Source organism: Gobius niger (genome assembly GCF_951799975.1).
Source record: "Gobius niger genome assembly, chromosome: 3".
NCBI classification, from domain to species: domain Eukaryota; kingdom Metazoa; phylum Chordata; class Actinopteri; order Gobiiformes; family Gobiidae; genus Gobius; species Gobius niger.
In genome coordinates, this window is record NC_136854.1 from 9,972,632 (window position 1) to 9,996,294 (window position 23,663).

Sequence of the window (23,663 nt, forward strand, 5' to 3'; positions counted from 1 at the left end):
TCTCCATGTGGTCACATGGTCTCTGAGTGGTCTCTGAGTGGTCTCTGAGTGGTCTCTGAGAGGTCTCTGAGTGGTCTCTGAGTGGTCTCTGAGAGGTCTCTGAGTGGTCTCTGAGAGGTCTCTGAGTGGTCTCTGAGAGGTCTCTGAGTGGTCTCTGAGTGGTCTCTGAGTGGTCTCTGGGAGGTCTACGTGGTCTCAAGCAGTTGTATCACAAGTACTCCCCGGTCTTATCTCCAGGGGACGTATCAGACAGCTCCGTGTCCAGCTCTAGTCTCTCTAGGTGAGACAGGCTCTTTGTATTTGCACAATCAGTCCGAGTTGCGGAGTCTTTGCAGCTCTGGTGAGATAGGCCCTTTACTGGAACAGTGGCCCTGAAGGTTGTGAAACCTGCTCACATACTCATCCCTGTGAAGAACTGGGGTGTTAGAAATGCATTAGGACTGTTGGACCACAACTCACAGTTTACTTTTGAACAAAAAAAGGATCTGTAAGTATCTGTACTGTGACTAGTACTGTGCTTTTCTGTTGAACCATTTCAGCACTGCACGCTCCATTTATTAAACAAAACTCATCAACTCAACTTCAGCAAATGACATCAAAACAAGGCTAAAACTAACTTAAATCTGGACCAAATCTTGGCTAATTCGGAGCTGAATGTACTAAAAGTGGCGTCACCTAATACTGTGATAATCATTTGTTGACATTGTCCAGGCCTATTTGAGAGAGGCTGACTGACGCTGACCATGTGATGTCTTTGCCAGGGTTCGGACGGCTTTCCCGGAGTCGTTGGCGCTCTTGGAGAAAAGGGCAAAAAAGTAAGTCAGCCTAAAGCCAGTGTTTGTTTTCCCGAGGCCTGATCTTATGGACTGATGTCCTGTGTCTGTGCAGGGTCCTGCGGGTCAACAGGGCAGTGCCGGACAGAGAGGGCCCAACGTGAGTATCACATCTGTGTTCTAATCAATGTGACTGTGATGCCTGTGGAAAAGAAGAAATGAAGGTCTAGAGTATTCAGGTCCTGTTCATTTACACATTAGGAAGTGCAGTTATTGAATACTGTACCACAGAGGGATTAAACAGCCCTCCAGACAATTTCCCATTTAAAAAAGAAGCACATTTCAGGCATTAATTACAATATCAGAAACGTAAAACCCCACCCCCAAACTAGGACCTGATATTGGCATCCAGGTGAATATTGGCCAAAATTTCATCTATAGAGTTCAGGAAAGTCTACAGTTACCATGGAGATCGGCCATCTTTGCAGCTGTTAGCATACATTTCCATTGACTAACATTAGCTAAAACAGTTTATAAAGTGGAGGAAATAGCCGTGGAACAGCTCCGTTAGCTGCTGAGATACTGCTGGTAAATACATCTAACACACTGTGGTGTCCAAGTGTTTTAATGTGAACAATAACTCCAGTATTTTAACTTCTAAAATTTCCATTTGTTTACAATTGCTGCTATTCCCATAATGCTTAGCGATATGACGTCACATTCCCGAACTCTATATGATCAAAGTTAACTCGCTGATGACTTTTGCAAATATCTCTGGAACAAAAAGTGGTCCAACTTTGCTTTATTCTCTGTAGTTGCAGTGTCCTCTTCGTTGCATATTTTATATTCTGAGTATTTCACTCCACTGCTTATTGTATCCCCTTTTGCCTCGATCTGGAGAATATCGTGCAGCCGTTGCCTGGTTGTTTCCCTGAGTTTGGGATGGAATGCTATAAAGTCACTGTTACCATGACGATCCACCATGTCTGTGGGCATAGAAATGCCTTTAGCTCTGAGCCGGTTCCTACAAATGCGCACATTTTGTTAACGGTCGAATCCCGGACCTGATTTAAAGGGACTATACGGAGTTTAAAAATGTTAAATGTTGTGTATTTTTCACCCCCTACATGTTCCAACAATGTCCTAATGTGTAGAAAGAGCTCAGACCTGTTCACCACAACTGCCTCTAAAATCCTGCACTGTCAGTCAAAAAGTTGTCATTTTGGGTCTGAATATCCGTCATGCATGAGCTTAACACATTTTTTTCCCATCATTTTTTTGTTGGGTATTCAACTCATTTTTGTAACTTTTTTGTCATTTTTTTGTCTTTTTTTTTGTCACTTTTGTCACATTTTTGTAATTTTTTTGTAATTTTTGTAATCCAATTTTTTTCATTTTTTTGTCACATTTTGCCACATTTTTTTTTCCATTTTTTGTCACATTTTTGTAATTTTTTTGTCAATTTTTTATCAAATTTTTGCCACATTTTTGTATTTTTTTGTCCCATCTTTTTCGTCAATTTTTTTTCAATTTCTTGTGAAATTTTTGTGACATTTTTGCCACTTTTTCATCAATTTTTCGTCACTTTTTTGTCAATGTTTTCTCACTTTTTTGTCCATCATTGTTTTCGTCTCAGTTTTGTCACTATTTTCACAGCTTTTTTCCAGAAGCTTTTGGACTGGGGTAAAGCCAAACTGGAGAAAATGTGCTCGGTTCTGGTGGGAGTTGAGGGGTTAATATAGAAGGTGCAGTTACACATATGACCTGAGGTGGCAGTAGTGAGTACAAAACGGCCAACTTGCATCTAGCCCCTTTAAAATGAATTGGGGAGAGAGGCGCAATACTAATATATGGCGGGGTATGTTTTTCATGTCATTTATATAATTTGTTTTTTCCATCATTAACATTTTATAGGATGATGTTCAGTGGCCATTGGATGTGCAGCCGACCCCACAAAACCCTGACTAAATTTGAGTTAGCATTTAGCTCAGAGGACACTTTGCTAATGCTAATTTATATCTAAAGTAAAATGTCAAAAGGTCTGTACACTCATTCATAATTTCTAACCAGGCTTTGTGTAGTAACTGATTTCATCTTGACTTCTCCAGTCCTATGTTAACTGAATACGGTGAATAGATGCAGACGAGGGGGCATAGCCTAGCCGAGGGGGGAGGGGACTTGTTATGGGAATAACTTTTTTTTTTTTTTTTTGACGAACTATAAGCGTATTTAGCACACGCAAATGAAGACAAGTCTTAATCGGCTCATCATGATGATTATCTCATTTTTGCATTTCCAGGATTAGTGACAAACTGGCACTCAAAGCTAGCCGTTAGCTTGTAGCATGAAGCTAGCGTTAGAATTATGGTTAGCATCCTCCGTTGTTCATATATCCATGGGCCGTTGAACCACTCTGCTCCTCTCCTTGTCTCTGTATCTTTATTTGGCAGAAATTGGTTTAGTTATATTGGTAGCATATTGGCAAAGGAGAATCAATGAAAGCATTAAAGTTATAACAGAGAAAAAAATCGTAGCAATTGATTTCATAATAAACGAAACGACGAAGCGCAAAGAAGAGTTCAGGTCTGCAGGCCCAAATGTGAGGCAAATTTGTAGAAAAAGCGACTGCAAAAGAAAGTCTCCTGCCGGGCCGACCAGAGCAGAGGAGCTTCAGTTTGATCCAGGCTGAAGTTAAGACTTTTAAGCTTCGAGTTCATGGGTTTCCCAGTGTTTCCCAAGCAGGGGTACGGGGCTTTGCTTTCATTTGAAACTACAGCATTGTTTTTGACTTGTAGTAGTTTCAAGTGAGCCCTTTCTACAGTATGCGTTTCATGGCGTCATGAATGTCCCCAGAGGAAGCATGTTTATGTGAACAAAGCAGCATATGGTTATGTTTAAAGGCAAAGATGCAGCAGCACTGTCACTCCAGCTACAGCAGGATTTACCAAAGATCTGCTTCCACTCCTCAGATTAAATGAACACATCGTACAGGAAACTGACAAAAGTCTTTCTCATGTCAACAGAGCCTCAGCCTGAGTCAGTGTTTAAGCTGCTCAAGGCGTCACAGCTCAGCTCTTACCTCACACATGTTGTATCCAAGGCGAGATGTTTGGAGTGTGGTTCAGAGAGGTTTGTACAGCAAAGCTTCTCCAGGGCCGGCTTTGCTGCTTTTAAGTGCTGTCAGTGACTCTCCTGGCACTTTAGAAGGATCACATCCTAATGTTTCAGTTTTCTTTAAGTATCTGCTCTGCTCACCTGCATGAGGTGCACAACTTTTGGATAAAGTATCTTGATATAGATAGGATATACACTAGGGTCTAATACTAGTATCAGATATCGGAGCCGATACAGGAAAAATATGATTCCGGGTAGTGGCTACACATATCCGATACTGAATCGACGCCAGTTTTGCCTCTCATCGCTTTAAAAGCACAGTTTTCACTGACTAAACCTAAGTGAATGGAAATGCTGTATGTCATTTTGAAGAAGAACCTGGAGAATTGAATGGCCACGGCTAGCGGCGGCTAGCAACAGCATGTTAAAGCCAGCGGCAGCATGCGAAAGCAGAACTAAGTAGCCTAATAAAATAAAAGTGTTTGTGTTTTAGTTTTTGAAATGCTGTTAAAGAATAACTGATATAGCACATTTTTAATGCATAATTTGTAGTGAGTGTGTTTACATGCGCTCGAGTAACCTGGTTATTCGGCATATCCTGGTTATGACAGTATTCTGGACATTATTCTGGAGAAACCAGGACACTCATATCCCTGTTTACATGAGCAACTACAGTATCCTGGATATTTAGGCTCCAGAGAGGGGCGGAGCTAATGACCAATATGGTAGCGAGCTAAATACTGTAGCAATGTGCTAACGCCTGGCCTTTTCTGACATTTCTCAAGCACAGGGACAAGAACTATCCAAATAAGTACTAACAAGAATAGAGTTCTTTCCCAGCTTTAGAGACAGACATGAGAATTAAAATATAATAATCATAAAATATGGTTCGATCCCGAGAGCAATACTGACTTCCATGGGAGATACTACGGCGCAACATTTTAAAAGCCCAGGTACCAGATAAAGTGGCTGTAGGAAAGTTTTTGCTCCTGCCATATCTGTTTCAAAGCACATGCTCTGTTCATCAGCAATGGTCAAAAACCAGGATACTGTGTTTACATGGTACAGTATATCCTGGAAACTGTGGGAATATCCCAGTGAGAATATCGAGGTTTCTAATAACCTGGATATTGGTTTATCCAGGAAACCGAAACCAGGATTCTGCGTTTACATGAACTAGACAAAACCAGGAAACTTAAAATCCCCATGAATAACCTGGATACTCAAGTGCATGTAAACGCTTAATGATTAGATATCTGTATGTGAGTTGTTCATATTAATGTAACCCAAAAGCCTGTCACTTTTTTACTTTTTTTGTTGCGTTTTCCTCACATCTGTTGTCACTTTTTCATCACTTTTTCATCACTTTTTTGTCACCTTTTCGTCACGTTTTTTAATTTTTTTTAATCACTTTTTTGTCACCTTTTCGTAACGTTTTTCAAATTTTTTTCATCACTATTTTGTCACTTTTTCGTCACTTTTTCGTCACTTTTTCGTCACTTTTTTGTCACTTTTTTGTCACTTTTTTGTCACTTTTTTGTCACTTTTTCATCAGCTTTTCGTCATGTTTTTCTAATATTTTCATCCCTCATTCACCATTGCGTTTTTTGTGTTGCATTTGTGTCACCTTTTTGTCTTTTCAAGAAGCTTTTCGATTTGGGTAAAGCCAAACAGGAGAGAATGTGCTTGGTTCAGGTGGGGGTTAAGAGGTGAATATAGAGAAAAGAGGACCATTTACTTTTTCACTCAGACAAAGCCACTTTGAGGAAAGTCTCTTGGGATCGGTTAACCCCTTAACTCCCACCTGAACCGAGCACATTTTCTCCAGTTTGGCTTTACCCCAGTCCAAAAGCTTCTGGAAAAAAGCTTTGAAAATAGCAACAAAACTGAGACGAAAACAATGATGGAAATGTGACCAAAAAGTGAGAAAACATTGACAAAAAAGTGACAAAAAATGGACAAAAAAAAATTACAAAAATTTAACAAAAAATGGGACAAAAAAAATACAAAAATGGGACAAAAATGCGATAAAAAATGATAAAAAAAATTGACAAAAAAATGACAGAAATGTGATAAAAATTTACACACAAAAAAAAAATTACATTTTTTTTTTTACAAAAATGTGACAAAAAATGACAAAAAAATGAAAAAAAAAAAGTTACAAAAATGAGTTGAATACCCAACAAAATAATGATGGAAAAAAAATCTGGTGACGTGAGGAAAAAGATCCTCTCGGTTCAGGCGGGAGTCAAGAGGTTAATATCGGATATCGGCTGATACTCAAACACCCAGTATTGGTATCCGGTATCGGAAGCAAAAAAGCTGGGTTGGTGCATCTCTAATTTAGCCAGTCTCCAAAATGGCGGCCATGTGACTGACTGGCATGTTTATAATCAGTGACACCCTTGATGTAGGGGAACCACTGGTGAACAAGATGATATTCCCCAAAAGATATTGAGATTTTTGGCCAGGCTTACTCGACTCATAAAGGGGAGAGAGGTCAAAGTAATTCAGTTAAAAATATCTCCTTGTGAAGCGCCAAATAGTCAGTTTAGCAAAAATGATGAGTTCCGTCAAAGTGAATGACCTTCTTGCTTCGTAAGCGCCGGCGGTGTGTGTCTAAGAGCCTTTACGACCGACCCTCGGCCTCAGCCCTCCCCCTCGTAAAACCTGCCCCACACTGGTTTCCTCGTGGCCTTTTGAGTTCTGCCGCCATATTTAACTGTCCTCTGTTATATAATCCAGTTCAAATCACTGTGTCCCGCCGAGGCCTCGCTGTATCTGCCGCTGTCAAAAACTGACTGTCTCTGTTCCCTGTCAGGGGGCCCGAGGAGCCCGGGGAGCACGAGGGCCCACGGGGAAACCTGGAGAAAAGGTTCGCCTCATTCTGCATGCTCAGAAAAACAAGCACGTGGTTGTGTTTCTAATGTGTCCTGTTTCTGTTTGTCTGCACAGGGGACGTCAGGGAGTGATGGACCCCCAGGAGCCCCCGGAGAACGAGTATGGCAGAAGGATAATAACTTTTTACAACACTCTACCTACCTTTGTGTGTCTGTGTTTATCCCTTTTGTTCCTGCACGCAGGGACCTCAAGGACCACAAGGGAGGAATGGAGAGTCGGGACCAAAGGGATCAGTTGTGAGTAGCGCTTTGAGCAAATGTGATGGGCATGTCGGATTGAAATGTGTGACTGTTTGTCATTTCTGCTCTGTGTGAATGCGTGCAGGGTCCAGCTGGGAAAGACGGCCTTCCGGGACACCCCGGGCAGCGAGGAGAACCGGTGAGGCCCCCCCCCCCCTGTGCTCGTTGGAGACAGTGGAGTTTATGGATTTATGATGGATGCTGATGCAGGGTTTGCTCAAACAAAAGCAAAAACAAGCGTGTGTGGACTTACATGCACCGGCGTGACCGGGGAGGGTTGGGTCACTATTCTGAAGGGTAAACATGAACATTCATCTATGACAGGATGATATCTAGAGTTTGTATAACTTGGTGACCACAAAGATCTACAGGAAACATAAGAGATGGAGCCGACCTGTCAGGAGAACATGGTCTTCAAACTAAATAGAAGATCCACAATAACGGACCATCCACTTCTTCAGCCACTCCTCACCAAAACATGTATACCAGGGGTCAAGGTTGGAAGGCTTAGGACGTCAATGTCTTCTGTGTGACTCCACGCTCCCCACAAAATTCGACCCAACGATCCCCTGACGGCCATTTTAGATGTTTTCACCTCCAGCCAGAAAACACATGATATCTAGTCAATAATTAAGAACCTAACTAGTCTTTAGATTATGACTCTTCATCCTGGACATGATGGACAGGTCCAATCAGGAGGGAGGGGGAGGAGCTTGATCCTTTCATTTTGAAAATTCTGTTCCTGCTCTCCTCATTTTACAAACTAAGAAGGGCTTTCTGGTTAAAGAGGGGTGGAGTTTGATTGTTCACTTTCAAATTTCACTCTCCTCACTTTGCAAACTTACAGACTGTCACTTTAAGTTCTTCAGTGTGAAAGGTGACTCACACTGGACAGCCGCAGGTTTACAAAAGTTTGGCATGTTGTTGTTCCTTGCTCTGGTTTACTCACCTTCAGCTGTCATCAAGCGTCTGTACACAGGAAGTGACATCACACTCTGAGTGACCCAACCCTCCCCACTCTCCCCTAATCCTCGGGTTAATCCCGCTTGGTTTTGCTGTTTCTTCTTCTCTGGATCCAGCGCGTCGTTCTGCACTTCCCGGGGCAACATTATCAAAACCTAAAACCTCCCTCCACATTTTTAAAGCCCATAATCCAACATTGTATCGACTCTGAGCTGAAGCTGTAAATTAAAACTGAAAGTAAGTTTTTAGTAAGTTATTCCCACGGCTGCCAGGAGGGGGAGCCTGAGACATAATCTTCACCAGCTCCTGGTCCTGTATTTCAATGTTACTATTTCATTCTTACAGATTAGAAAACACAAAATATCAATACTGAGGCACAACATCTCCTCCTATATGCAACATATGTCATATATGTGTTAAAGGGGGTATTATGCAAGAAAGACTTTTTTAGCTTTTAACCATTTTACAGTGTTCTCTCTCTTCTCTCTTCAAAAACAGACCTGTTTTGAGCCACTAGCACATCTTTGGGTAATCTCTGAATCTTCCACAGTGGTTTTTCTTGGCATCGCAGCGACAGCTCCCAAAAAGCCACTCCTGAGGTTTTACGTATCCAGGAAATGTCTCATTTCTCCATCTCGAGCTAAGCTTCATCCTCTCATTGCGAAGTAAAAACAGCCCACAACATGAAATGTCTTCAATGAAACAACTGTGCAGTGAAGGGGAGGGGCTTATGGGGAGATTGCGTAAAAATCAGGCAGTGAAACTGGATGTTGCTTCAGCTGTGTCAGATCTGTTTTAGATCAATATTGCACTTTCTCACCAACAAAGTGTAAGATAGTGATAAAGATGTGTTTAATACCAAATACCTGCAAAAAGCGGAATGCCCACTGTTCAGAACCTCACACTGTCTCTGCTGCACTGGTCGTCTCTCAGATTATAGATTGAAGGGTAGAGAGAGACCCCGGCGGTGAAACCACTCTCCCTGTCTGTGTTTCAGGGATTTCAAGGGAAAACGGGCCCCCCGGGACCCTCTGGAGTGGTGGGACCACAGGTGAGAGCGTCACACACGTCTAGAGTTCTGCTACATTCCCATGTCTAACGTCTGGAAATAACTGTGTTTCTACCAGGGGAAATCTGGCGAGTCTGGACCTCCGGGCGATCGAGGTCATCCAGGATCTCCGGGTGTGCCTGGAGAGCACGGTTTACCTGGTGTGGCTGGGAAAGAAGGCGGAAAGGTGTGTCTAATAATGCTACAATGTTAGTTGCATCAGTGGTTCCCAACCTGGGGGACGGGCGCCTGGGACGGGAGGGGAGGCCCAGAACTTTGTCTGGTCAGAGGGTCAGGTGATCAGTGAAATTGTATTGGTTAAAAGAGTACAGGTATATTAACACTTCAATTTCAAGGAGCAAACGTTGGGATCTTCTGATGAACATGACGAAGACTAACATGTCTGTGGCTGTCCTCAGGGAGACCCAGGGCTGCCCGGCACAGCAGGGAAGAATGGGCCAACCGGACTGAAGGGCTTCAGAGGCAGCAGAGGCGTTCCTGGCGTCATGGTAACGCTTTAGGGTTATAGAAATCACAGAAATGTCTACAAATGCACACATTTTGTTTGCCATCGAATCCCAGACACGATTTAAATGAAACATTCTATCCCTATGCAAATGAAAAGGGAAGACAGGTGTATTGTGGAGGTATGTTTTGACCTTTTCATGGCAATTTTATAAATTGGGGCAAACATTGGACAAGAAAAGAAAGAAAAAAATCATTCCCTTCTTTTCACGCTGTCCCTGGACCAACAGCATAAAACTTAGATCTAAAGACACTTTTGTTTTTTCGTAACCAGTAGTACGTGAACCTTTTTACTGAAACCAGTTTAACGGTACCCAGCTCTATTTCTAACTTGGTTTCGACCTAAATGTTGTTGATGGTTGACAACTGCTGAAAACATTTGCATCGCTCATAATATGCGATGTTTGAGGGCTAATGCTAACGGCTAAAGAAAAATACATGGAGCAGGCTAACGCTTACGGCTCAAGGAAAAACACATTGAGTAGGCTAATGCTAACGGCTAAAAGAAAAATACATTGAGCAGGCTAATGCTAACGGCTAAAGGAAAAATACATTAAACAGGCTAATGCTAACGGCTAAAGGAATAATACATTAAGCAGGCTAATGCTAGCGGCTAAAGGAATAATACATTAAGCAAGCTAATGCTAGCGGCTAAAGGCAAAATACATTAAGCAGGCTAATGCTAACGGCTAAAGGAAAAATACTTTGAGCAGGCTAACACTAGCGGCTAAAGGAAAAATACATTGAGCAGGCTAACGCTAATGGCAAAAGGAAAAGTCCATTGAGCAGGCTAGCGCTAAAGGCTAAAGGAAAAATACTTTGAGCAGGCTAACACTAGCGGCTAAAAGAAAAATACACTGAGCAGGCTAATGCTAAAGGCTAAAGGAAAAATGCATTGAGCAGGCTAATACTAACAGCTAAAGGAAAAATACACTGAGCAGGCTAACGCTTACGGCTAAAGGAAAAATACATTGAGCAGGCTAACGCTAACGGCTAAAGGTAAAATGCATTGAGCAGGCTAATGCTAGCGGCTAAAGGAAAAATACATTAAGCAGGCTAATGCTAACGGCTAAAGGAAAAATACATTGAGCAGGCTTACGCTAACGGCTAAAGGAAAAATACATCGAGCAGGCTTACGCTAACGGCTAAAGGAAAAATACATTGAGCAGGCTTACGCTAAAGGCTAAAGGAAAAATACATTGAGCAGGCTAAGGGCGAGATGGGTGGTGTAACTTGCTAACTGCCTACATACGTTAGGATCGAGCGCCGCTTCTCCTTTTTATTTCTGTGGTTAGGATTCTTCTCTGACGCACTAAAGTAACGAGTCTGTGTTTGTTTTCAGGGACCTCCGGGACTGAAGGGAGGCTCAGGACCTAACGGACTGCCTGGAGGCATTGTATGCTCCTCATTTTGAAGATTCTAGTTATTTATAATGCCAGCATCAGTTGATTCTCTAGTTTTCAGTCAAACAGAGTTAGCTGATCAGTGTTTGTGTTACAGGGGTCCACAGGAGAACGTGGCCCTCCTGGACCTGCGGGGGCCATAGGTCAGCCGGGTCGGGCCGGGTCCATTGGAGGACCAGGACCAATGGGAGAGAAGGGCGAGCCTGTAAATATCCCGCTCCTATAATCGGCTCACACTCTGTGCCCTCGGGGCCTCGGCTGTAAATGTGTGCACCTCTGTGTTCCAGGGAGACAAAGGGCCCATTGGACCCGCAGGGCAGGATGGAGAGCAAGGGCCTGTGGGCATGCCCGGGGTGATAGGCCCCACGGGACCCCCAGGAGACGATGGAGACAAGGTAAAGCGCTTTGTCCTTGGAGGTTGGAGTGGGTGAATATGAATAGGACTGTGCAGTTAAGTGAAATTTGATTACAAAAACAGCATAATTGAGACAAACTGATCATTACTGATACCTTCACAGTTGTCCGTGGGAGTATAATAAGTAACCTTTATGAGTCACTGATAGTGACAGTGATCCATGCTTAGGTTTAACTGAGGAAGGAATCAGCACACTGCAAAAACGTTTGGAAGACTCTCGTATCCTTTGCCCTTCTTACTCCTTTTGAGTAGATTAGTCCAAAACTCAACAGATCAGCGTCTCACCAACTGCTCAAAGCAAACTCATGATGTAATGATGTTGTAATCATCCTGTGACTTGCAAGCCAGCGATGTGTTTGCAGCGTGAACATAACATATAATTCGCACTTTAATGGTCTAAATAATAAACTTTGTCTAAAAAAAACTAATAAGCATCAATTTTAGTGATTATCATTGCTTCTGTAAATATGCGTGTGTGTGTGTGTTTCAGGGAGAGCAGGGCGGGCCTGGACAGAAGGGCAGTAAAGGCGACAAAGGAGAAGCTGTGAGTTCACTCTCCAGCGTCTACATTATAAATCTACTGTATTATTTCTGCTCACGTGTCACCATCTGTCCTCTGTTTCCCAGGGACCTCCAGGGCCCGCTGGTCCCCAGGGGCCTGTGGGTCAGTCTGGGCTTCCAGTAAGTGCAATTCCACTGTCCCTTTCTCTCATTTGTCAGAAGCCAATAGTTTTACATGCAGTAAGACTTCGTGGACTAAATGAGATGAGATAAATGCTTTATTTAAAGGGGCTAGATGCAAGTTTGCCATTTTTTACTCACTACTTCCACCTCAGGGCAGACGTGTAACTGCACCTTCTATATTAAGTTCGTGCATGACGGCACTTCGGACCCGAATTAACCCCTTTTTGAGTGACAGTGCAGGATTTTAGAGGCAGTTGTGGTGAAAAGGTCTGGGCTCATTCTACACATTAGGACATTGCTGGAACATGTAGGGGGAGGAACATTTTAACATTTTTAAACTCTGTATAGTCCCTTTAAGGCTGCAAGTCAAAACAGAGATTTTTAACACTTTATTTGACATGACCCTTGATACTTTGTTCCTGACATATTTAGTACAATGTAATGTGCTGTACCTATGGGTTAGATACACAATGCAATAATATATATTTGTAGTTTGGAGGAACATAACCCTAACCATAAGGGTCTTATGTCTTATTACATTATGTACCTCCAAAGTACTAATACACATTATTCCATTGTGTTTGTACTACATACTGTAGGCTGCTCAGTATATTATCGCAAGAAATATTGTATCGTGATACTAGGCAATGCAGTATCCGCATCGCAATAAGTCACAATGTATCGCAATAGGGCTGCACAATATTGAAGTAACTCGCGATATGTGATACGGCGGTGCATTATTGTGACAACGATATTATTGCGATATTTTACCAAACCATTTCAAAATAAAAAACACATTTTTAAGTTCTGTTCATAGTTTGTTTTTGGCTGACTTTGCAGAAAATGGCTTGGCTTTAATGATGTTGTGATATATTGTGGCTTCTTGCGATACAGATGTTGCATCACCTAATATCGCGATACAATATTGTTTTCAATAGATGGTGCAAATTTATATCACAACATCACTTAAGTCTTCAAGTCTTTTGACACCATTTGCTGAAAAACTAGTTACTTGTGATTTGTGTTTAATTTGAATGGAACGTGTCGTGTTAAAATGTTTTGGTAAAATATCGCAATAATATCGTTATCGCGATATTGCACCACTGCATCGCATATCGCAAATTACTTCAAAAGGTACATCATTACAGATTGTTACATCAGATTCCATTGCACTAAATAAAGTGTAACCATATACTTCAAACTACAAATAAAGAGTGCGCCTGTGTGTGGCCCTCAGGGAATGGACGGGCAGGCCGGTCCCAGAGGGCAGCAGGGCATGTACGGGCCCAAAGGAGACGAGGGGCTGCGGGGTTTCAAAGGCTCCCGAGGACCCATCGGATTACAGGTGAGAGAGAGAGCGCAGACCACTGTGGATGCTTGAGCCCGAGTCTGACAGGCTGTGTCCGCAGGGAATGCCAGGGACGCCCGGAGAGAAGGGGGAGAGTGGACACGTCGGACTGATGGTACGCTCTCTGTTTGATCACGTCTGCACAGAATCTGTCTTTGGACACTATTCATCACGCTCTGTGTCTCTGCTCTAGGGTCTTCCAGGTCAACAAGGCCCTGTGGGAGCTCAGGGGCCAGTTGGAGGACAGGTGAGTCCGACATGTCAAACAGAACGAAAGAGTTAAAACTACACTGTGGTCTTCTGTGCCCCTAGACAACCCCCCCCTCGCAACGACGGCGACACTTCACACACTTTCTTTTCTTACTATGCATAGAACAAGTTTCATTTACTTGAAATAAGTAAATTAGCCCCCGATTTGCATAGCTTACAAAGATATTTAATAAAACTCTAGTTCGGACATGAGGCTCATTGACGTGGTTAATGTGGCGGCCATCTTGTGACTGGTCGGTGACGCTAACCCCGATGGCAACCAATGCAAAACCAGGAGCAACATTTTTATTGATTCAACGTCACAATGTGAGACACTCATTGTTTGTGATTAGTTTATTACTTCTAAGTCTCGTATCTCAGTCAGGATCAGCTCATTCCTTTGAAACCTCGTGTTGTTAAAGGGGGGGTATTTTGCAAAATCAACTTTTTCAAGCTTTACATCATGTTATTATGTCATTCCCTCATTAAAAACATGCCTGAAGTGTTGCCTTGGCACATTCACATATTTTTCAGTAATCTGTAAAAACTCTGATGGCAGCCATTTTAGGGATAGGTTTGCCTGAGTCCTCCTAGGAACTCCCCCACCTCCTGGAGACGCCTCCGAGCTTTCGTCACCAGCCGAGTAACCAACCACTGCTCCTCAGCAGAACCCCCTCCCCACTGATGCCACAGACAGCGTGTGGAGGGGGCGTGTCGGAAAGGCTCAGAGGTTCTTAAAGAGACAGAGGCCTATTTCAAGACATTCACTACAGCCATTTTGAGAGAGCAATTTTATACAAGGCAGTTATTTTAATTTACTGCATTTACAGACCAACAGAAGGTTTCGTCATCATTGTAGTGTGATATAGATTGGTGCTATGTGATTGAAAAAAGCATAATACCCCCTCTTTAAGTCGTATTAGCTTAGTTTTCTCCATTCATTAAGGGTTCAGTGTTAGCATTCAGTGTATCACTGTCCCGTGTTCAATAAATATTGGTCAAGTCGTGTTAAGAAGCACAGAAATACTATTTTAAAGTAGTTCCAACCTTCTAACTACAAAGGAACTCTTTGTAGTTCCTTTTGTAGTTTTAGGAACTACAAAGACCTAGAACTACAGATGTTCACCCACAGATGAGAGTAGCCATTAATAGAATGGAGGGACTTAACCAAGCTAAACTCCTCCCAGTGGTCTATATGTAGTCTGCGGGTTGAACTTTAACTTTAGTGTTGCTGATGAAGCCTTTTGGATGAGAGGCGATACATTCGACACTTTAATTACAGAGTACAGAAAATGACTCAAGAACCTTAATTGAAGGCAGATTACAGATTTTTCTTTCTACGAATAGTTAGCCTTTTCAAAAACTAAGCCAGATACTTAGACTCCTCTGAAAAGCACCTTAACTAGTATATCAACAAAATAAAAGCATACATTTAAATCTGGCCCTATTCAGCCATCAGATCCACAGTTGAGGAAGTGCAAACACATAGATCAGATTCCACTCCGAGTTTTACCTGTCAGGTAAATGCGCTCTTTGCTACAGGGCCCCCCAGGGCGAGCAGGCATGATCGGGCAGCACGGCATCAATGGAGAGAAGGTAGGCATTTCCTCTGCAGACGATATGAAACTGTAATGAATAAGCTGAATGTGTATCCACTGATGTGCATGTGTTTAGGGGGAGGACGGAGAGTCAGGTGACCCCGGGCCTGTGGGGCTGGCTGGAAGAGCTGTAAGTTTCCTGTAGTTTATACTTTCACGCTGTGCTATTGATCTAAACTAAATGTGTTGTGTTCCAGGGAGGGAAGGGTGATCAGGGAGAGAAGGGTGATACTGGGGCCTCAGGTGCAGCGGGCCCTCCAGGAGCCAGGGGCCCCACAGGAGAGGACGGAGCTAAGGGCAACGCAGTAAGCACTCCTGACTCTACAGGGCTGGGTTTCTTTTAAAGAGCAACATATAGAGCGCGTATGCGAGTGATGTCCTGTGTTGTCCACAGGGTCCGATCGGCCTCACAGGAGACCTGGGACAGCAGGGAGAGGCAGGCCCCAATGTGAGTACAACCCTGATATGCCGAATGTAGCCTAACCTATATGCCTAGGTTTAGCTTGCCCTTGCTCTTGTTTGTGCACATTGTAAAGTCTTCATTCATAAATCACAAATGAAATCTTACAACTGGAGTAATTGCACATTTGTGTGTCCATTCCATCTCCTTGTGGGTCTGTGCAGGGAGTGGACGGTCTGCCCGGTTCTAAAGGAGACAATGGAGACCCTGGGAAAGCTGTGAGTGCCCCCACATGGCTTCAGCTCCATACTGCAGTAATAGATGCTCTCTACAGTAATCATTATCAAACTGTTTTAGGGACCCCCAGGAGCTACAGGGGAGCCAGGACCTCCGGGATCGCCTGGACGAAGGGTGGGTTTTGAAAATTAGGTGACATGTCTTCATCCTGTTTTTTCAGAAAGATTTGTATCTTTTTGGCTCTGAATGTGTCACTGTTTGTCTGTGAGTCACACAAGCTGATTATCTGCAATGTTAAATGTTGCAGGGCCACTTGGGAAAACCAGGTCCAGAGGGAAAGCACGGCCTGAAAGGAGCAAAGGTGAGATAAGAGACTAACAACAGTTATCATTTACATTCACTGCCAAAGGAACAGGTCTGTGCTTAATACACTATGGCTAAAACGAAGAATAAGACTAAAACTAATAAGATTAAAACCAATAGATATGTCAGAATTGGCACTGCTGCTGCTACAGTGTGTCCTGTGTACTCTAGGGGGCTCCTGGACTGGAGGGGCCCTTAGGGAAGACGGGTCCTGTGGGTGGACAGGGCCACCCAGGGAAAGCAGGACCCCAGGGCCTCAGAGGGATCCCAGGACCAGCGGTCAGTGCTGATTACACTCTTCACTTCAGTCACATGTTTGACACACTTTCAATGGACTTTTCTCCGTGTTTAGGGTGAACAAGGTCTAAACGGACCCCCAGGACAGTCCGGACTCCCAGGACCCATGGTGAGGTCAAAGGGATGTAAACACATGCACCAAGCAACTGAAATCCATGTGTGACTCTTATATTCACTCTTCCCCAGGGCCCAGCCGGATTACCAGGATTGAAGGGAGACCCAGGGAGAAAGGGCGACAAGGTCAGGACTTACTGCGGCGCCTATGGCTCACGCCCAGTCCATGAGTAACTGTCACCTAGTAAACAGGCTGCAGTGATGCAGATGGAACCGTTATTCTATTAGAGATGTGGACAAACTGGGTTTGGGTATTAGCTCATTGTAACAGAAAAGATAAAGCCCATTGATTTCCACATCTGTCCTTGCAGGGCCATGGTGGGCTGATCGGTCTGATTGGACCCCCAGGAGACATCGGAGAGAAGGGTGACCGAGGGCTGCCAGGAAACCAGGGTCTGCCCGGGCCCAAGGGAGAGGAGGTACTGCCTGAGTGGCTGTGTGCTGATATCTGTCATTTACTCTGTAATGTGTGTCGACATTGAACTGTGCTTCTGTTGGATACCAGGGTCCAGTTGGTCCCTTAGGGCCCCCTGGTCCTCCAGGACCCTCCGGCCTCTCTGTGAGTACCTACATCATCTGTAAGTGATCAAAGATAACAATGATAATGGTGAGTGTGTGCTGTCTCTCTGCAGGGTGCAATGGGAGAGAAAGGATCCAAGGGGAATCTGGTAAAGACATCATACCTGAGCTGATCAGCATGGTTGTAGTCACACACTGACACTGTTCTTGTTCAGGGTCCCATTGGTCAGCGCGGAGACGATGGACCAGCGGGCCCCCCAGGACTTCCAGTGGGTGACCTCCAGCACACACACATGTGAGGAGTGATAGTGTAAGTGACATGAGTCTTGTGCTTGTGCCTAGGGCCCCGCAGCAGCAGGAGTGTCCCCCCTCCCTCAGCAGGGCCGCAGGCGCAGAGCTCACACCTCTGTGGACGGAGCTGCTCTGGAGGGAGAGGAGGCCGACAGCATGAACACAGCAGAAGAGGAGATGATCCAAGCAGACCAGCCGGAGCAGAGCACCAAAGGCATGCAGGAGGTGTTTGCCTCGCTGTCCTCCATGAAGGTGGATGTGGAGGGTCTACGTAACCCACAAGGAACCTACCTGAGCCCTGCTCGCACCTGTAAAGAGCTGTGGCTACTCCAGCCTCAGCTGTCCAATGGTACGACACTACACTCACTACACACACCTGTAAAGAGCTGTGGCTGCTCCAGCCTCAGCTGTCCAATGGTACGACACTACACTCACTACACATGTCTGTAAAGAGCTGTGGCTGCTCCAGCCTCAGCTGTCCAATGGTACGACACTACACTCACTACACATGTCTGTAAAGAGCTGTGGCTGCTCCAGCCCAGGACCTTCTCTAGCTCCACCCATGTCTGCAAGCAGTTGAAACCAGGAAGTGCCCTTTCACTCCCCACAAATCAGAGATAGCTTACAAACATTTATCTTCCATCCTCATTATTTTAGGTGAAAAACAAGATAAACCAGAACATACCAATGTGCAGGTGTCCAAAAGCATTTGAAGGCGCCCTTTGTGCAGTGCTCTGTCCCTGAGCCTGTCTCCTCCTTTTCTTGCAGGCGACTACTGGATAGACCCAAATCAGGGCTGCCATCGAGACGCCTTCAAGGTCTTTTGTAACTTCACGGCAGAGGGGGAGACGTGTCTACAGCCGGACAAGAAGTTCCAGTCGGTCTGTGTCCGTGCGAGGGTTCCACATGTCCCTCATGGCGTGTTCTTGACTGTGGTTGTGCTCTTGTTTTGGATCAGGTGAAGTTGGCAGCGTGGAAAGGAGAAAAGCCTGGCTCGTGGTACAGCGACTTTAGGAAAGGCAGACAGGTATGTATCCCTGGCCTATTGTACATGTTTTGTTTTTGCTTTCATAGCTTATTCAAAACCTAAAGATTCAAAATCCTCTCTGTAACAATATTTGTGTTACGACATCGGCTTAAGAACAACAACAAAGACATGAGGGAGACATGACAACAAGGAGACCACCTTGTAGTAACCTGTTAGGCATCAGCAAACATGTGTAAGCTGGGGGAGCATGTTGGTTATTGCAGGATCAGTAAGCAGGCGATTTTAAAGGGGGGGTATTATGCAAAATCGACTTTTTCAAGCTTTACATCATGTTATTATGTCATTCCCTCATTAAAAACATGCCTGAAGTGTTGCCTTGGCACATTCACGTATTTTTGAGTAATCTGTAAAAACTCTGATGGCAGCCATTTTAGGGATAGGTTTGCCTGAGTCCTCCTAGGAACGACCCAACCTCCTGGAGACGCCTCCGAGCTTTCGTCACCAGCCGAGTAACCAACCACTGCTCCTCAGCAGAACCCCCTCCCCACTGATGCCACAGACAGCGTGTGGAGGGGGCGTGTCGGAAAGGGTCAGAGGTTCTTAAAGAGACAGAGGCCTATTTCAAGACATTCGCAACAGCCATTTTGAGAGAGCAATTTTATACAAGGCAGTTATTCTAATTTACTGCATTTACAGACCAACAGAAGGTTTCGTCATCATTGTAGTGTGATATAGACTGGTGCTATGTGATTGAAAAAAGCATAATACCCCTTCTTTAAGTAAGTAAGTAAGTGCTTTATTTGTCATTATACAACCGTAAAACAAAATTGTGTTCAGGTGTTAGTCCTGAGCTGCTGTGACTGAGCACGCCGCCATTGCTGGCCAACCTGACCAGCATATTTATACGTGTAGTGTTGTCAGTGCAAGTGTAGATACAAAGAATAGGCAGCGTTGTGGTGGCAAGGCGGCATGGGAGGAGCGGGCATAACAGCCCAGGCTTGTCAACGTCCACCCGGGAGATGCCGACCAGAGAGAGAGAGAAGAGGGAGGGAAAGGGGCCTCTTGAAGGCTGGAACCTCCAGTCACTCCTTCTGTCCACTCCTTTACAGCATAAGAGGTTTACCACAAGCCCAGCCTCCACCCATAAAGAGCAGGTTCCCTAGTTACCCTGCAACACCTCACCTTATTGATAACACACAAATGCTAGCCACCATTACATCATAACAGCATAAGGTCACCACAAGCCTAGCAAGGGGTGTGTAACTAATGTCACAAAATGAAACCATCATTTAAAACCTGGCTCGATCCATTATTTTGATTTTGTCGTTGAAAATATAGGCAATTAAAAAACATAAAGTCTGTCAGTATCAACAGCAAAGGTTTCAGATGAATAACTCCACCGTGTGTGCTTTGAGTGACTTGGTCATGTCAAGTGCTATACAAATAAGCTTCCATTCTATTCTAATGGTGGCTTATCCTATTAATATATCCCACAATAGACCACTATGCATGTGAACAGTCAAAACAAAAAGAAATAACCTAATTAAAAGATATGTATTTTAGGCTGTTGTGCTCATCTTAACAAATGAAGAGCTGCTCTTTTAAACTCCATCCTCTCTCCTCTTACAAACCTCTCAGCCTGAGCCTGACGTTGTTCCTAGAGCCCTCCTGGAGTGTCACTGAGATGTGCACAGTGTATGGATGTCTCCATCTCACTTGGCTTAAGAAGAGCATGTGCCACTTCATGCTGCTGTGTAGTCGTGTGCCTGAGCAGGCAGCTGCTGCACTCAGCCCTCCTCCTCCCCTCTCTCTCCATCGTCAGCTGGCTTTTGTTTTGTTCCCCAGATTAATTTATTTTGCCGCGATTTACATTCGGTGAGTGAGATGACTGACAGCTCAGAGGCAGCGTGGGGCAGTGACAGATGAGGGAGAGACGCTACAGCTCACTGTAGTTTCTCAGGCAGATTAAATGACCCAAATGTGATCATAAAATAATTTTGCAGCCATGGTTGGTTTAAAATCAGCCCAAGAAAACAGCAACCCGCAGTTCTGGATTTTCTACCGCAATACCCAAGGTTAAAGTTAGGCTGTGTCTGAATGTCCACCCTCATCCCTAACCCCTCATTCATTATGAAGCCCGCCCTATAGACTATAGATTCTATAGTGCACTGATTATGTTGACCATTCGGACATGCAGACCAATACTTTCTCCTCGCCGCGAGTCGTCACGCACTGTGACGTGCAGGGATCATGTATTTCTGTGATAAAGACCAAACAAACTCAAGAGACTGTGGAATATTTATGGACAAATGTGTTCTATTGAACATGGATTTGACATGAATGAAGAAAACGGCTTGGATTATTGCCTTTTTGTCTGAGAGAGAAAGCTATCGGTCATTTAAAGATCGAACTAAAGGTCAGCAGCTAACGCTAGCAACTTTTCACCGTAATGTTTTATATTCAAGCAGTTTAGTCTTGTCAAGGACAAGATCGTGAATACAAGCGGCCGAAATGAGCTTCCTTCGCAGGGTGGCTGGGCGCACCCTTCGAGATCGGGTGAGGAGCTCAGTTACCCGGGAGGAGCTAGAAGTAGAGTCGCTGCTCCTTCACGTCGAAAGGAGCCAGCTGAGGTGGGAGGTGTTCCAGGCATGTCCTAGTGGGACAAGGCCTCGTGGAAGACCCAGGACACGCTGGTGGGACTATGCCTCCGAGCTGGCCTGGTGTCGCCTCGGGGTCCCCCCAGAACAGCTGGAGGAGGTGTGTGTGGATCGGGAAGTCTGGGCATCTCTGCTGAGACTGCTGCCCCCGCGACCCGACCCCGGATAAAGCAGAAGAAGATGGATGGATGGATGGATGGATGGATGGATGGATAGTTTAGTCATGAAAAAGATGCAGCACATGATTAAAACAGCTGTTTTCATTCATTTGTGTTGCGTTTAGTTCAAGGACCTGTCTCTGTTCTCTTCTGACTCTCGCAATGCATTGTGGTCTATATTGACTTGTCTAGTGACCGATATATCGACCGGCCGATATATTGGGCCAATATTTGGGGATTTCACAATATCGGCTGATCAAGCGCTGATAAAAAGCTGATATCTCTGGGACCGACAGGGATTGTTTGCATTGGAAAAACGAGTCCTCTCACAACTCCCTTGGCCTCAAGGGGGCGGAGAAACATCACCATGAAACTTGGTTAGATACAAGTTTGTAAAATATAAGTTCACTAAACCTTAGTCAGTCCAGACATGCTGCATGTCATTCTGAAGCACAGAACCTGGGGAATTCAATCACTGAGTTAGGTTTCACATCCAGAATTGTATTTTGATTGCCGCGCAAAATGCTGCGGCTGGCAACAGTATGCTAACGGCAGCATGCTAATGCTAACGGCAACTAATCCAAGCAAGACAGCCAAGTATTTATGTTTTTACAGGATTATAGACCAGACATTTGGAAAAATCAAAAACATCTGCCAAGCATATCGGCGTTGGCCAATAAATAAAAATCCCCAAAATTGGCCTGATCCTCAGGAAAACCCATATCAGGCGATCTCTAGGCGTGACCACGACATAGTGCACTATAGGGAATAGTGAGGACATTCAGACACAGCCTAAATCTACCAGGACAAACTTTCTTCCTTGATGTGAACAAGGAGTCAGTACCTCTCTCTCTGCATCGGCAGAGCGCCACCTACTGTTCTACAGTGAGCATCTTCAAACGGGACAAAACACGCTGCCAACCTGCTCATTTTCAACAGTCTTCGCTGTCCCACAGAAAATGTTCCACATGTTCTGCACTGAAAACAAAGATCTAAATCTCTACTTTCATCTACTTTACTTTGTCATGTCTAATGGAGAGTATGTGTGTGTGTGCTCTGTGGACAGTTCTCCTACTCCAGTTCAGATGGAATCCCCATCCACGTGGTGCAGCTCAACTTCCTCAAACTCCTGAGCGCCTCGGCCAAACAGAGCTTCACCTACCACTGCCTCAACTCTGCCGCCTGGCTGCACAGCGCCACCTACGGCCACGAGCATGCACTGCGCTTCCGAGGCAGCGACGGTGCGGAGCTCAAACAGGAGAACACGCACTACATCACTGCACTGTACGACGGCTGTCAGGTACGTCTTTCATTTGTTACTTTATCTTTACGGGTAAAGTGAAAAGTGAAAGCCTGACGTATCTGCTGTGTCCGCAGAGTCGCTCAGGACAGGAGAGGACCGTGCTGGAGTTGGACGCCCCCCACTCGGACTCTCTCCCCATCATCGACGTGGCTGTGTCGGACTTTGGAAACGGCAGCCAGAAGTTCGGCTTCCAGGTCGGTCCGGTCTGCTTCAACGGTTAGGGGGGGGCGCAGAGCCACGGACACTTTTGAACCGCAGGGAATGGACTGAACTGGTGACATATATTTATAACAGGTTTACTTCCAGCAGCGTCGTGTGTGGTGTCGTGTTCCCCCCCCCTCCACACACACACTCCCAAATCGCCGCCCCGTCATGTTGTACATAGGAATATGGTGTTGATGTAGGCTCCTGTTCGGGAGAGGTGCTCCAGTGTGTGCAGCTTTGATTCCACCAAGCAGTTTGGTACAAGAGAGTTCAGTGCAGCGCGTTCCCACCCCCCCATCTCCTCCCCATCTCTATCCCACTCTGTCCCACTTTCACAAACACTCCACCGGGACCCCTTCCCTTGCAGCCTCAGGCGAATGTTTATGCGGCTTCAGAAAAGAACAGAAGAACATAAAACATTCCTCTCAAACAAAAAGCCAGCTCCAGCGCGAGATAAACAAACCACTTGCCGCGAAGAACATGAAAAGCAGCACTTTTGTAGACTTTTATTTTTCACCACGAGACTGGTGCAGCTATCGTTCAGACAGTTCTTCTTCTTCTTCTTCTTCTTCTTCTTCTTCTTCTTCTTCCGTGTAGTCACCGCCAAACTCCGATCATCCGTCGTCTCACTTCCTTATATCGTTTCCCTTTGTTTTACGATCTACGGACTCCGTAGTTCAGCTGCTGTGTGCTGCACTGAGCCGCACTGCCCCCCCCCCAAAAAAAAGAAAAAACTATGATTCTATATTTATGCTTAGTGAACTAGAATACAGTATCTTGAATTGAGTAGCTTTGACGGGATTGACTAGAATGATTTAACTGTTGCTGTGAACATTCTCTGGGTAAAAGGGCGGAAATGGCGTTTACAACAC

General features: G+C 44.8%; 1 protein-coding gene across 1 annotated transcript in view; it reads left to right on the plus strand.

The window, feature by feature from the left end:
- The window catches only part of LOC306961013 (uncharacterized protein), an 85,488-nt gene extending 62,163 nt beyond the window's left edge, over nucleotides 1-23,325 (plus strand). Inside the window, exons 31-66 of the mRNA XM_079553622.1 lie at nucleotides 762-815; nucleotides 889-933; nucleotides 6,709-6,762; nucleotides 6,843-6,887; nucleotides 6,971-7,024; nucleotides 7,113-7,166; nucleotides 8,988-9,041; nucleotides 9,118-9,225; nucleotides 9,458-9,547; nucleotides 10,906-10,959; nucleotides 11,064-11,171; nucleotides 11,254-11,361; nucleotides 11,872-11,925; nucleotides 12,009-12,062; nucleotides 13,303-13,410; nucleotides 13,475-13,528; nucleotides 13,607-13,660; nucleotides 15,205-15,258; nucleotides 15,337-15,390; nucleotides 15,458-15,565; nucleotides 15,655-15,708; nucleotides 15,885-15,938; nucleotides 16,018-16,071; nucleotides 16,205-16,258; nucleotides 16,432-16,539; nucleotides 16,613-16,666; nucleotides 16,744-16,797; nucleotides 16,983-17,090; nucleotides 17,177-17,230; nucleotides 17,304-17,339; nucleotides 17,406-17,459; nucleotides 17,533-17,830; nucleotides 18,250-18,362; nucleotides 18,440-18,508; nucleotides 22,351-22,584; nucleotides 22,662-23,325. Of these exons, the coding sequence (XP_079409748.1) occupies nucleotides 762-815; nucleotides 889-933; nucleotides 6,709-6,762; nucleotides 6,843-6,887; nucleotides 6,971-7,024; nucleotides 7,113-7,166; nucleotides 8,988-9,041; nucleotides 9,118-9,225; nucleotides 9,458-9,547; nucleotides 10,906-10,959; nucleotides 11,064-11,171; nucleotides 11,254-11,361; nucleotides 11,872-11,925; nucleotides 12,009-12,062; nucleotides 13,303-13,410; nucleotides 13,475-13,528; nucleotides 13,607-13,660; nucleotides 15,205-15,258; nucleotides 15,337-15,390; nucleotides 15,458-15,565; nucleotides 15,655-15,708; nucleotides 15,885-15,938; nucleotides 16,018-16,071; nucleotides 16,205-16,258; nucleotides 16,432-16,539; nucleotides 16,613-16,666; nucleotides 16,744-16,797; nucleotides 16,983-17,090; nucleotides 17,177-17,230; nucleotides 17,304-17,339; nucleotides 17,406-17,459; nucleotides 17,533-17,830; nucleotides 18,250-18,362; nucleotides 18,440-18,508; nucleotides 22,351-22,584; nucleotides 22,662-22,808 (2,913 nt within the window). The 3' untranslated portion in view covers nucleotides 22,809-23,325. The remainder of the gene's footprint in view (nucleotides 1-761; nucleotides 816-888; nucleotides 934-6,708; nucleotides 6,763-6,842; nucleotides 6,888-6,970; nucleotides 7,025-7,112; nucleotides 7,167-8,987; nucleotides 9,042-9,117; nucleotides 9,226-9,457; nucleotides 9,548-10,905; nucleotides 10,960-11,063; nucleotides 11,172-11,253; nucleotides 11,362-11,871; nucleotides 11,926-12,008; nucleotides 12,063-13,302; nucleotides 13,411-13,474; nucleotides 13,529-13,606; nucleotides 13,661-15,204; nucleotides 15,259-15,336; nucleotides 15,391-15,457; nucleotides 15,566-15,654; nucleotides 15,709-15,884; nucleotides 15,939-16,017; nucleotides 16,072-16,204; nucleotides 16,259-16,431; nucleotides 16,540-16,612; nucleotides 16,667-16,743; nucleotides 16,798-16,982; nucleotides 17,091-17,176; nucleotides 17,231-17,303; nucleotides 17,340-17,405; nucleotides 17,460-17,532; nucleotides 17,831-18,249; nucleotides 18,363-18,439; nucleotides 18,509-22,350; nucleotides 22,585-22,661) is intronic.
- Nucleotides 23,326-23,663: the final 338 nt, after the last annotated feature.